General features: G+C 44.8%; 1 protein-coding gene across 1 annotated transcript in view; it reads right to left on the bottom strand.

Annotated features, from left to right (window-relative positions):
• Window positions 1-14,666, bottom strand: part of SEMA6B (semaphorin 6B) — a 188,896-nt gene that overhangs the window by 44,492 nt on the left and 129,738 nt on the right. Inside the window, 2 exon segments of the mRNA XM_081941654.1 lie at window positions 3,754-3,816; window positions 8,370-8,430. Coding sequence (XP_081797780.1) covers window positions 3,754-3,816; window positions 8,370-8,430 — 124 coding nt within the window.

Below are 14,666 nucleotides of genomic sequence, written 5' to 3'. Positions count from 1 at the left end.
GTACATTTCCACCCCAAACCACCCCAACGAGGCTGTTGAAGTGATGTCCCGGTGTCTGGAAGCCGTACGGGTCTGGATGGATGACAACAGGCTCAGGCTCAACCCCTCCAAGACAGAGTGGCTGTGGCTTCCGGCTTCCCGGTTCAACCAGCATATGCCATCGCTGGCCATCGGGGACAATCAATTAGCCCCGGTGGAAGGGGCGTGCAATTTGGGCGTCCTCCTTGATGCCCGGCTGTCTATGGAAGATCACGTGGCAGCCGTAGCGAGGGGGGCGTTCCACCAGGTTCGCCTGGTGCGCCAATTGCGGCCCCTTTTGGACCGGGAGGCCTTGCGCACAGTCACTCACGCGCTGGTGACGTCTCGCCTGGACTACTGTAACGCTCTCTACATGGGGCTCCCCTTGAGGTGCACCCGGAGACTGCAGTTGGTCCAGAATGCAGCCGCGCGGGTAATTATGGGGAGATCGAGGTTCTCCCATATAACACCCATCCTGCGCGAGCTGCACTGGCTTCCTGTGGCCTACCGGGTGCGCTTCAAGGTGCTGGTTACCACCTTCAAAGCGCTCCATGGCACAGGGCCTAGTTACCTGCGGGATCGCGTCCTGCCCCATACATCCCTGCGACCCGTCCGCTCACACAGAGAGGGACTACTCCGGGTGCCGTCCTCCAGAGAGTGCCAGAGGGCAGCGCCCAGAAGTAGGGCCTTCTCTGTAGTGGGCCCCACCCTTTGGAATGACCTCCCCCCAGACATCAGGACAACAACCGACCTTCGCTCCTTCCGTATGAAGCTGAAAACCTACCTGTTTCGACTAGCTGACCTGGCATAATACTACAATCTCTCCAGCCCAGGGCATTTTTAATTGGTAATTTTAGTTTTTAAGGGTTAATTTCACTGGGGTTTTAACTTTTTTAGGTATTGTAACTTATTTATTTATTCTTACCTCCTCTGTACGCTATATAATACTTTTGTACGTCGCCCCGAGTCCCTGTGGGGAGAGGGGGCGACTAATAAGTTCAAGTAATAAATAAATAAATAAATAAATAAATAAATAAATAATAAATAAATAAATAAATAAATAAATAAATAAATAAATAAATAAATAAATAAACCCAGGTGTTCCCCCAAGCAACGAGACCAAAGGAGCCTTGCAGAATAATGCAGGTTTCAGAGACTGTCCAAAATGCAAAATTTTGGAATTACATCTAGGCAGGTTTTGCAATTTCCTTCGGATTTGCTGGTGATTTCTCCAAGGGAAAGCGAGCAGAAGGTCACGTAAAACAGCTTAGCACAACCTCCATTCTCTGTGGCTGGTGTGAAACATACTCAATTTCCTTCCCTGGAGCAGTTTGCACATATTACGTTGCTCCAACTGGTTGTTGTTGTGGGGTTTTTTTGTACTTACAGTAGTAGCAAAGAAATTTTCCTGTTTATCAGCTTTGCTGAGATAGCGTGGGAGCCACGCTTGCCCCCAAATGATCAATTGTTAGCAAATTTGCCAGAAACGCATCATTTATTCCAGCTGCAGAGGCGGACTTTCCTTGTAAACAGAATCTCAGCTGCATGAATCCGAAATCCAGATAACCAAATAAAAAATTTAACGTAACAAATAAAGGTAGTCCTTGATTTATGACCGTAACGGAACTTGGAATTTCCATTTGTGTGTTGTTGACGGTCGTAATTTGAGACACCTACGTGATCCACCTGATTTTACCAACATTTTTGCGGGGCTTGTTAAGCGAATACCGCCGTTGCAAAGTGAACAGCACGGTCATAAAAAGGAAAAAAATGCTGCAGTTGTTAAGTGAAGCCATTGTGCTTCAATGAGCATTCCCTCCCTGATCCGAAAATAAATATCAGTTTCTAGCATGTATGTATGTATGTATGTATGTATGTATGTATGTATGTATGTATGTATGTATTTATTTATTTATTTGTATTACAACCCTTGGTATGCCCAAATATGGGAGGGAGCTCACTACTTCCGCTTTCTGTCCTTCGGCTCATTACAGAGGACCATCCAGACAGAAAACCATATTTTTATTTTTAATGTTGCCTTTTTATACTTGTGTTGTATTTGTGCTGATAAATAAATAAAGGGAGACTAGTATAGATCTATTTCAAGCTATTTAGTTCAAATCCCAGTAAGGGTATGGCTAGCTGATAGCTTGAATAGCTAAACAGCTTGAAATAGATCTATACTAGTCTCCCTTTATTTATTTATCAGCACAAATACAACACACACACAAACAAATAAATAAATAAATCATGGTCGTAATATGATCATGTGACCATGATGGAGGGAGGGGCCAGTTTTCAGAACTTTGAATCCCAGTTGTATCTTTTTGCGTGTTCCCGATAACAACAGAAAAAGAAAGGAAGAGAGGAGGAGAGAACGAGAGGAAGAGGAGGGAAGGAAGAAAGAGGTAAGGAGAGGAGGGTGGGAGGGAGAGAAAGAGAAGGAGAGAGGGTAGGAAGGGGAAGAGGAAGAGTAGGAGTAGGGGAGAGGGAAGGAAAGAAAGAAGGGGAAGGAGAGGAAGAAGGAAGGAAGTAGAGGAGGGAGGGAGGGAAAATGCAATTTTTAAGAATGGTTTATTTATATATTTTTCCTGGACTTCCACCACCAATAGAAGAAGATGTACTAGACAGTGCCGAAATGGATAGATAGACATTAAGGATAAAAGATAAAGAAGATTACAGAATATTTCCAAATGTGGGACTAATTTTAGCAATGGTTGGCCAACAGGCAGAACGGACGGTAAGTAAAGCAACCCGAATTGTATATTATAACTTTTTAAATGGAATAACAAATGTATAAGAATGACAAATGTAAAGAATAACAACTATGTGAATATATACTTAAAATGAGAATAAAGAGAGAATAAAAAATAGAAAAAACTTTTTAATGTATCTTGTTGGGTGTCCATCGTAACTTTGGATGTTCCCTAAGTGATTGGTCATAAGTTGAGGAACACATGGACACATAGCCAAGGAAGACAGCATCCCTGAGCTGCAGTTTCAGGGTGTTACCCTTTTCTTGACCCGCTTCAAAAAGGCTGCGTTAGCCTAACCAGGTTTGTCAAAAAGCCAGCGCTGCTTATCTCCACCGTGAATTGTGGTTAGTTGTTGCGGTCTGTCAGCTGCCAGCCCCTCCAGCAGCCGAATCAGGAGGAATGGGAGTCAGGGCCGTCCATCAGCCCTCAGATGGAGAGTCAACAGCCCCCATTTCTGGAGGTGGCTGATGAGGGAGAGAAGGAACAGCTGGGTTCAGTGCCTGATGTGCAATTGCACAGAAGGGAGAGGAGAACAGTGGAAATCTATGGGCCGGTCCTTGGGATGGAAGAGCCACTGCTGTTAGTGAAGCTCACCCTAGCTCTGGGGATAAAAGGCAGAGATAAATAGATGTGACAGACAACTATTCATCTTCCGGCTGAACGGACTTGTTAGACTGAGAGAGAAACTTTTTGCCGGGCCTACCGGCACTCCCAATTAAAGGAATCTTTGAGTTCATTTCAGAGGGCTCGTCGTGTTTAGGGAGCTGGGTCTGAACATTAGTTCAATCCCCGTTAGGTTTTTCTGCAGTTTTTAGCAGTTGCATCCAATGTCTGCTAAAGGTTCCCAAGAGGATAAGCGGGATGAAGGAGAATAACCGAAGAGTTGGAAGGGACCTTGCAGGTCTTCTAGTCCAAACCCGCCCGCCCCCTGCTCAGGCAGGAAACCCCACACCAATTGAAAAGGAAATTGTTTACTTACTTCTTGTTTTCCCTTCATGTGACAGATGTTGATGTCATGTTTATTTGATCGCCAGGTCATTTTCTGTGTCAAGAGCAGAACAACAACAAAAAAAACCCATCAATTAAGAAAAAAGCACCTTGGATAGCTTTAAAAAATACCCCCCCCCCTCGACATACATCTTCCCCCCAACCCGACAATACCACTGATACTGCAAATCCCAATTGTGGCTGGCTAGGGTGTCTTTAATTTTTTTTTAAAAAAAACCCTAACATTTACATCTGTCTGCATCCGATCGGACGGGGTGAATCTGCAACTTGAAAATGCAATTTTAAAGAACAGTTTATTTATATATATTTTCCCGGACTTCCACCACCCATAGAAGAAGATGTACTAGATTGTGCAGAAATGGATAGGTTGACGTTAAGGATAAAAGATAAAGAAGAACATTTCCAAACGTGGGACTTATATTTAATATATTATTATATGATATACTATTATGTAAGCAAACCGACCCAGGCAATACGCTCACTGGTGGGACGGTTCAGCCGGTTCGTGCTGGTTTGGGCGAACCGGTTGTTAAATTGCTGGCTGGCCCTGCCCCTTATAGGTGTCCCCACACTCCCCGTTTTGGCTCCCAAGTAAGTGCAGGGAGGCCTACTAGGCCCAAATTGGTGTGTGTGTGTGTGGGGGGGTTGCGGCATGCCCCCGCTCTACTGCAGCTCATTTTTGCTCCCAGGAGGCTACAATGAGGCCTACTAGGCCCAAAACAGGGTGTGGGGAGTGTGCCACTCCCCATGGCTCATTTTGGCTCCCAGGGGGGGTGCAGTCACACCATGACCACGCCCACCATGGCCACGCTCACCCACCCGGTCATTAGGGCAGAGAACTGGTTTTTAGATTATTTGAATTCCTCTAGTGATACACAGAGTTCGTAAAGCACTTATGTATGTTAAGGGAAAATATATAAATACACTGGTTAAAATGCAAATTTGAAACCCCCTCAAATGCATCGGAAGGCTGCAAAAAAAAAAAAAAGAACAATTGCATCGCGCTGCCAAGAATTAGGGCACCTTCTGTTTTGGAATTGTTCTCGGTTTCTGTTGTTTGCAATCTTCCAACCTGTCTTAGCCGGTTCTGCTTTTGCTTGCACTGCTCATGTTTGCCATTTGATTCTTCACAGTTTTACAAACACAGGCATTTCAATTTGGGAGTGTTAGATACTTGTTCTAACTACAGTGGTTTCCACCAAGGTCCTCTGTTCCGGCGGGGACAGAGGTTTAATCCTATTGGTCGAAGGGTCTGACAGCTCCCTATCAAAGGGCTGCTGTCAGACTCAAACATGCATGAATTGTTCTCACTGGTTGTACTAAATAAAGAGCTGTTGTTACCGTTAAGCCTGTGTGTGCCTATCCATTACCCAATTGAACACTGGCGGCGAAGGTGGGATTGGAAGGTAACTAGGCGAGCCAAAAAGAGCGTAGCAATCCAGCAAGTACATCCAGCCCGGAGCTCAGTGCGGCTTCGAGCAGACATTTTTGAGCGGCAAACTCAAAACGCTCTCAGAACGCAAAATGGGCATGCACGCGCCACTGACTCCGTATGACCCAGTCACCGAGCACTGGGACTCGTACATGCTATGATTTGACTGCTTCCTCGAGGCAAATGACCTCATGGGCCTTTCTGAAGGCCGCAAGAAGAACATGTTCCTCGGATACTGTGGCCGGGAAGTGTTCGAGACGGCAAAAGACCTATCTGAGCCGACACCGCTACAATCAGTCGCCTGGTCCGTGCTCCAGCAGACGCTGAGGACCCACTATGCCCCCAAGCTGTCCAAGAACATTCGCCGGCATGAGTTTAACATCAGGAACCAGAAAGAGGGGGAGTCGATTAACGAATACGTTGCGGCGCTCCGCAAGGCCGCCGCGTACTGAGAATTCCGAGACCCGGACGAGCTGATTCTGGACCACATAATTTGCGCTGTGCGAAACATTAACCTACAGAGGAGGTTACTCGCTAAATCTAATCTCACTCTGCAGATCGCATTGGAGGAGGCCAGGGCGTCCGAATCAGCTGTGAAATCTACTGAGACTCTGCAGTGCCAAAGCACTCCACAAGACGCGTGGAAGAGTACACACGTATATCGTGAGATTGCAGAGCCCAAGAGCTCAGAGAGCGAGGAAGATGACAGCTGCCGCATGCGCAGTGGCTGCGCCCAGCGGGTTTGGGGTTGTGGCAGGCCTGGGTCGCTGCTGGTTCCAGCGACCCAGGCCACCAAACCACTACCAGTTCGGCCAAACCGATCCGAACCGTTAGGAACCCACCCCTAATGTGCTCGTATTTATTGCATATAGTACAATATATGTTAATTACATTGTGTTGTATTGTATTGCATTTATATTACTGTATATTATGTATAAATATTCTTGAGTATGTACATATTTGTTCCTAATGTTTGCTAATCCAGTATTGCAAACATTGCTTGAATTGTTCTCCAAATGCAAAACCCGATAGGTTTCGTTTCAACGGCATGTAGCAGATATATTTCTCCAAATTCCCTTTGAGGGAGTGCAGAAATGCCTTTTTTCTTTTCATGGGATTTTTCTGGTGAGCCTCTCTGAAAAAGATCCCATCCCAATCCATTCCCCAGAGAACTGTCAAGATCGCTCTTTTCGATAAATAAGAAAAAAAAAGAAGGAATGGATAATTCGTTTTTCAAACAGGCGGACGTGAATGTTTCAAACGTCACGAAGTGACTGGAAAATGAAATTATTGGCGGTAAGCGACGGGAGAATTAAAACAGCCCAAACAATCTGGAAAAATGGCAATAAAAAAAGGCAGTTATTCCTCTCTAATGCCACCTGGACAGGCGTTTTAGAGACTATACGGGAAAAGAAGAATTTCTTTGAGTGGTGGTGGGCTGCAATTGATTCACAATAATAATAATAATAATAATAATTAATAGCATCTGGAGCACCACTTGAACAGGATCTTAGCACGGAGAAAATCTCCAACAGTCAATTGCAAAAAGTAGTTTTACTCGGAATAGCTTACATAATGCAGGCCTATATTTAATATTATTAAACACCCACACCTGCCTCTCCCAGGTTCTTCGGAAAAGACTCGAGAGGTAGAGAAAAACATTAAATTCAGGCTAAACCTTTGGCGGCTAAAATGCTCATTTATTGACCGTTCAGAGTTACAACGGCTTTGGGAAAAAAATAATTACTGAGGAATGTTTTGCTAAGCGAGTCATTCGTTAAGTGAGTTTTGCTCTTTTTTACGACCTTCCTTGCCATTGTTAAGTGAATCGCTGCAGGGCTTAAGTTAGCCGCACGGTCGTTAAGTGAATTATGGCTTCCCCGTTGATTTTGCTCGTACCCGAAGGATGCAAAAGGGGATCATGTGATGCCGGGACGCTGCAACTGTCGTAAATACGAGACAGTTGCCAAATGTCTGAATTTGCATCATGCGAGCATGGGGATGCTGCAAAGTGTGAAAAACGGTCATGGGTTTTCGGGGGCTTTGTAACTTTGAATGGTCACTATATAATAATATATAATAAATAAATAATATTAATAAATAATCATGTCAAGGTAACGCCTCACTAGGGGTGAATTACAGTCGTATATGGAGGGCAACTTGTATTTATTGAGAATTTGTTTGTTGGACTTGCTGGAATTGTAACACAACACAACTCTTCACTTTACCTGCCTAAAGCTGGACTAGAACTCACCGTCTCCTGGTGATTGGCCCAAAGTCACTCAGCTTTCATGCCTAAGGCGGGACTAGAACTCACCATCTTCTGGTGATTGGCCCAAAGTCACTCAGCTTTCATGCCTAAGGCGGGACTAGAACTCACCGTCTTCTGGTGATTGGCCCAAAGTCACTCAGCTTTCATGCCTAAGGCGGGACTAGAACTCACCGTCTTCTGGTGATTGGCCCAAAGTCACCCAGCTTTCATGCCTAAGGCGGGACTAGAACTCACCGTCTTCTGGTGATTGGTCCAAAGTCACTCAGCTTTCATGCCTAAAGCGGGACTAGAACTCACCGTCTTCTGGTGATTGGCCCACAGTCACTCAGCTTTCATGCCTAAGGCGGGACTAGAACTCACCGTCTTCTGGTGATTGGCCCAAAGTCACCCAGCTTTCATGCCTAAGGCGGGACTAGAACTCACCGTCTCCTGGTGATTGGCCCAAAGTCACTCAGCTTTCATGCCTAAGGCGGGACTAGAACTCACCGTCTCCTGGTGATTGGCCCAAAGTCACCCAATCAATTGTCATGCCTAAGGCAGCACTATAACTCACCATCTCCTGTTGATTGGCCCAGAGTCACTCAAACAGCTTTCATGCCTAAAATGGGACTAGAACTCACTGTCACCTGGTGATTGGCCCAAAGTCACTCAGCTTTCATGTCTAAGGTGGGACTAGAACTCACCGTCCCCTAGCGATTGGCCCAGAGTCACTCAAACAGCTTTCATGCCCAAGACAGGACTAGAACTCATCATCTCCTAGGGATTAACTGAGTCAGCAAAGTCAGCCGTAACCAATAGGCCAAAATGCAATAATGATGTTCTTTACAATTGTTGTCTTTCTAATCTCCGATTTACCAGCAGGAGGGAAAGCTTCAGCACTTACCCGATGGTACCGCATCTCTCCAGCCGCAGCAGATTCCAAGCTGATCCGGTATAAATTATCCCTGCGGAGAAAGACAGAGGGAGTGGGGGGGAGGGGGGAAATGAAACTCATTGAAAGAAATAACTTTGCATTTCCTCTTCCTTTGTCAATGTTAGGAGAGCTCTCCAAATACAGCCAGGCCATATTTAACAGAATAATAGGGCTGGAAGGGACCTTGGAGGTCTTCTAGTCCAACCCCCTGCCTAGGCAGGAAACCCTATACCGTTTCAGACAAATGGCTATCCAACATCTTCTTAAAGACTTCCAGTGTTGGGGCATTCACAACCTCTGGAGGCAACTTCTGTTCCACTGATTCATTGTTTTCACTGCCAGGAAATTTCTCCTTAATTCCAGGTTGCTTCTCTCCTTGTTTAGTTTCCACCCATTGCTTCTTCTTCTACTCTCAGGTACTTTGGAGAATAGCTTGACTGCCTCTTCTTTGGGGCAGTCTCTGAGAAACTAGACATTCCCAGTTCCTGCAACCGTTCTTCCTATGTTTTAGTCTCCAGTCCCCTAATCCTCTTTGTTGCTCTTTTCTGCACTCTTTCTAGAGTCTCCACATCTTTTCTACATCGTGGTGACCAAAACTGAATGCAAATATTCCAAGTGTGGCCTTTCCAAGGCATTATAAAGTGGTATTAACCCTTCACGTGATCTTGATTCTATCCCTTTGTTGATGCAGCCTAGAACTGTGTTGCTTCTCTCCTTGATTAGTTTCTCTCCATTGCTTCTTCTTCTGCCCTTAGGTGCTTTGGAGAATAGGTGGATTCCTTCCTCTCTGTGGCAGCCCCTCAAATATTGTAAGACTGCTGTCATGTCTCCCCTGATCCTTCTTTTCATTAAGATGTAGGAAGTTAAAACCCACCCTTCTCCTAGAAAAATGAAATATGCTGGGAAATATTGAAAAAGGCAGAATATTCTATTTCCCTGGATAAGAAATGGAGATAACTGTTTTAGGCAGGAAGTAGACTCACTCTTAATAGCCCCCACCTTGGTCAATGGGCCATTAAAGGCCTAAGACAGACTATTCTACATAACAAAGATCTCCCCCTTCAGCTCCAGGGTGATGGGATTAAGGCATGATAGTATTAGCCCTTTACCCATCTCACCACAGGGCACCTGGGAAGAAGCAATGCTCAACCAAACCTGGACTCAAAACACAGCCTAGAGAGTTGGCCCTGCATGGCCCCATGGGAGCCTGACAATCAATCAATAATAATAATAATAATAATAATAATAATAATAATAATAATAATAATAATAATATTTAATGCTTCTAGACCCCCCCCTCTCCCGCAAGGGACTCGGGGCGGTGTACAGTTCATACAAAATATAACAGGATACAATAAAATTAAATTAAATATGTACAGTTGACAATTGACATGGAGGAGGTTAAAATGTAGTTAAAAGAACTGTACAAAGCAGATATAAAATAAATTCAAACCCCTAAAAACAAATACAGTAAATTAAAAAACCCTAAAATAACCAGATATAATACATTTGCCAGGAGGGACAGTTGAATTATGCCAGGCCTGCTAGTCGGAACAGGAGGGTCTTCAGTTTTTGCCGGAAGGAGCGAAGGTCAGAAGTGGTTCTAATGTCGGGGGGGAGGTCATTCCAGAGGGTTGGGCCCATCACAGAGAAGGCCCTACTCCTCGGTGTCGCCCGCTGGCATTGCCTAGTGGACGGCACCAGGAGAAGTCCCTCCCTGTGTGAGCGTATTGGCCGCAGGGATGTATGTGGGAGGATGCGATCCCGCAAGTAACTAGGTCCCGTGCCATGGAGCGCTTTAAAGATGGTAATCAGCACCTTGAAACGCACCCGGAAAACCACAGGCAGCCAGTGCAGCTCGCGCAGGAGAGGTGTTACGTGGGAGTACCTCGTACTCCCCATCACAGCCCGCGCGGCTGCGTTCTGAACTAACTGCAGTCTCCGGGCGCGTCCCAATACAAGATCAAGATAAAAGGACAGAGAGGGCATAAAGCCAGGAACTTTCAGCATCTTGCTCTCTTTTCTTCTTCACTTACCCAACATCTGGAAGCATTGATCCCCCTTTTATGCTCAGGAACTCAAGCCATGTGATCCTGTCTACCAATAAACCATCTTTCCAAGCAGCCTCCATGTTCCCCATGTCTTTCCCCCCCACTTGGAGCTGAACCCAGAAGGACATTTCTCCCAACAAAGACAAGGCTTCTTTAAAACAATAATAAAGAAACAATGACCAAAGCCGTCCGCAATTTTTAAAGAACGTTTGCAAAGCGAGAACATCCCAGGCCCTTAAGACCCGAAATCGGAACTTAAAGGGCGCAAGAATATCCCGTCTCCTTGCTCTGTTTTCAGACTTTTAATGTATGCAAAAGGTTTGTTCTCTCTCCCGGCCTGCCAGGTGCTTGATGGATGCTTAGAAAATCTGAGTTCTTGGATTGCACGCCCTTAGGGGATAGCAGGTCTCTCCAGGTAAGGATGAAAAAAAGCTTTTTTTCCCTGCCTCGTTGATCCTTTGAATGTAGCACCAGCTGGCAGGCCTCTCTTCCAGCAAAAACACCCATTGAAACCTCAGAGTTATCACCCCCCCCTCCCAAAAACCTGGTCCGGTTCCAATTTGGGAGAAAGACGCTGGAAATAAAATAGAGGCTGATTGGAAAGAAGGATTCGCAGAACCAACAACAGCATGTAGTTCTGGGATAGCTGACCAATTGGTTTGATGAGTACAAGGATTTTGAGATGCTCCAGGGGGGTTGTGCAGTGTAGCGAGCCTTATGTCTTTTGCTATTCTAAGGATGGTGGGTTAATCCTATTATGTCCTAAAGGTCATGTCCTGTTCTTAGAATTTAGGTGGCGGGGTGGGGGTGGGGAGGAGGTAAATTCTTAATCCCATCAGCTGGAGCTGACGGTGTTTTGTTTGTGAATAAGGTTGCCTGAATTTCTTAATGGGCACCAAATATCCATCTCTAAAGACTTCAGGCATGTGCTGGGAGCTGTTGGGGCTGCTTTGTGCCTTTGTTAAGATTTTTCTCCATTGAGGAAATATAACATTCAGCCTCTTTTAATATTCCCCAAAATGTTTCATTCTCTGGGAGAGGGCTTCCTACAATATGAAGATCACAAGACGTGATAAATGTGGCCACACTTGGAATATTGCATTCTTTGACAAAGTGACAAAATTAGTGGACCAGAGGAATACTGTCAATATAATTTACTTGGACTTCAGTAAGGCATTTGATAAGGTCGACCATAACCTACTACTAGATAAAGTAGAAGCATGTGGGTTTGACAGCATCACCACCAGATGGATTCGTAACTGGCTGACCAACCGCACTCAACGTGTAGTCCTCAATGGAACTGCATCTATATGGAGGGAAGTATGCAGTGGAGTACCCCAAGGCTCTGTTTTAGGCCCCGTACGCTTCAACATCTTCATCAATGATTTGGATGAGGGAATAAATGGGGAACTCATCAGATTTTCAGATAACACCAAGCTGGCAGGAATAGCCAACACTCCAGAAGATAGGCTTAAGATACAGAAGGATCTTGACAGACTTGAACATTGGGTGCTATCTAACAAAATGAAATTAAATGGTGAAAAAAGTAAGGTTCTACATTTAGGCAAGAAAAACCAAATGCACAGGTACAGTATAGGTGGTACCTTGCTCAACAGTAGTAACTGTGAAAGGGATCTTGGAGTCCTAGTGGACAACCATTTAAATATGAGCCAGCAGTGTGCAGCAGCTGCCAAAAAAGCCAACCCAGTTCTAGGCTGCATAAACAGAGGGATAGAATCAAGATCACGTGAAGTGTTGATACCACTTTATAATGCCTTGGTAAGGCCACATTTGGAATATTGCATTTAGTTTTGGTCACCACGATGTAGAAAAGATTCTAGAAAGAGTGCAAAGAAGAGCAACAAAGATAATTAGGGCAATTGGAGGCTGAAACCTATGAAGAATGGTTGCAGGAACTGGATATGTCTAGTTTAATGAAAAGAAGGACCAGGGGAGACATGATAGCAGTGTTCCAATATCTCAGGGGTTGCCACAAAGAAGAGGGAGTCAAACTATTCTCCAAGGCACCTGAGGGCAGAACAAGAAGCAATGGGTGGAAACTAAAGAAGAGAAGCAACTTAGAACTAAGGAGAAATTTCCTGACAGTGAGAACAATTAATCAGTGGAACAAGTTGCCTCCAGAAGTTGTGAATGCCCCAACACTGGAAGTTTTAAAGAAGATGTTGGATAACCATTTGTCTGAAGTGGTGTAGGGTTTCCTACCTAAGCAGGGGGTTGGACTAGAAGACCTCCAAGGTCCCTTCCATGTCTGTTATTTTATCCTATCCTATCCTATCCTATTAACAAAGAGGATTAGAAAGTTGGAGGCTAAAACATATGATGAATGATTGAAAGAACTGCTTTGGTGTACCATCTAATTCCCATCATTTTTCTCTTGCCAAACAATGATAGCACCAGGCCGGTGTCTTTCGGTTTCACCTCCAAAGTGGCTGTTGCTGCTGCAATTCGAGGGCAACGTACGCTCCAGGGAATTGGCTTCCTCTTGCGCACACCTGTCCTTCTTTAAACTTTTATCCATCCCCATTAAAACCAGACGGAGCGGCTTGAAGAAGCAGTTGGCCAGCTGCGTTGCCAGGGCTCCCCTTTGGAGTCCGCAGAATGACATACCGGAGAGCATCAAAATACGAATCAAGGAGAGAAGCAGCCTGGAGGAATTTCCTAACTGTTAGAACAAATAGTCTGTGGAACTGCTTGCTTCCAGAAGTTGTGAAGGCTCCATGACTGGAAGTTTTTAAGAAGATGTTGGATAACCATTTGTCTGAAGTGGTGTCGGGTTTCCTGCCTGGGCAGGGGGTTGGACTAGAAGACCTCCAAGGCTCATTCTGTTCTATTCTATTGTATTCTATTCTATTCCTTCCATTCCATTCCATTCTACAAATTTACATAAGCATCCATCTAATGAATATGACCCTGTGGCTATGTGAACAATCAATCAGTGGAACTACCTGTCTCCAGAAGTTGTGAATGCTCCAACACTGGAAGTTTTTAAGAAGAGGTTGGATAGCCATTTGTCTGAAGTGGTGTAGGGTTTCCTGCCTAAGCAGGGGGTTGGACTAGAAGACCTCCAAGGTCCCTTCCAACTCTGTTATTCTATTCTATTCTATTCTATTCTATTCTATTCTATTCTATTCTATTCTATTCTATTCTATCCCATCCCATCCCATCCCATCCCATCCCATCCCACAAATGTACATAACCGTCCATCTAATGAATATGATCCTCCGGTACGTGAAGAGTATTTTTTAATTATTCACCAGCTGTGTATTTTCATGCTCTTTTTTTTTGTATTGTATGTATGTGTGTGTGTGTGGGTGTGTGGGTGTATGTATATATTTGTTTTTAATGATGCAAGTTGCTCAGAGTCATGTATTTCCTCCTGCGATCTTGTTTAGATTTGGCTTTAATGGCTTTTAATGGTTATTTAAGATGGTTTGAATTGTTGATTTTATTGTACACCGCCCAGAGTCACAGTCGTGAGATGGGTAGCTGTATAAATTTGACAAAGGGATAAATTAAGGGTACTTGAGGTAGGTGGCCATATAAATCAAATAAAAATAGGGAGGGAGGAAGTAAGAAAGGAAAGAAGGAGGGAATGAGAGAAGGAAGAGAGGGAAGGGGAGGGGAAGGGGAGAGAAGGAAGAAAGGAAAAGAGAGCAGGGAGGGAGGGAGAGGTGAGGGCAAAAATGCAGGCACACAAGCAAGGAGGCAGGAAGGAAGGAAAAAGAGAGGAGGAGGAGGGCGAGAGGGATGAAGGAAGGCAAGAAGGCAAGGAAGAAGGCAAGGAATCAGGCAGGAAGGAAGGAAGGAAAAAGAGAAGGGAGGGAGGGAGGGCAGGAAGGGAGATAAGGAGAGGGAGGGTAGGAGGGAGGGAGGAAGGAAGGAAAAGGTAGATGGAAGAAAGGAAAGAAAGAGGATAAGAAAGGGGAAGTAGGAAAGGTTGAAGAAGAAAAAGGAAGGGAGGGAGGAGGGAAGGAAGGAGGGAAGGAAAGATAAACGAAGAAGCAAGTATACTTGTACCTAAAGAGAAACTCTAAGGAATTGTTTCTGAGGAGGACTATTTTTAAAAATGTTTTTTTACGGCTGGTCTAAATCTTCTCTTCTGACATGTTCACTTTTGGGACCTAATTTCCAAAATACAGAATCTTTGAGGGGAAAAAAAATTCCCCTCTCAGCCAATTTCTGCACGATTTGATTT

This window comes from Natrix helvetica (assembly GCF_964273705.1).
Source record: "Natrix helvetica genome assembly, chromosome: 1".
In the NCBI taxonomy this organism is placed as follows: Eukaryota; Metazoa; Chordata; class Lepidosauria; order Squamata; family Natricidae; genus Natrix; species Natrix helvetica.
The sequence above is the reverse complement of the archived record's forward strand: the minus strand, read 5'-3'. Positions and strand labels throughout refer to the sequence as shown.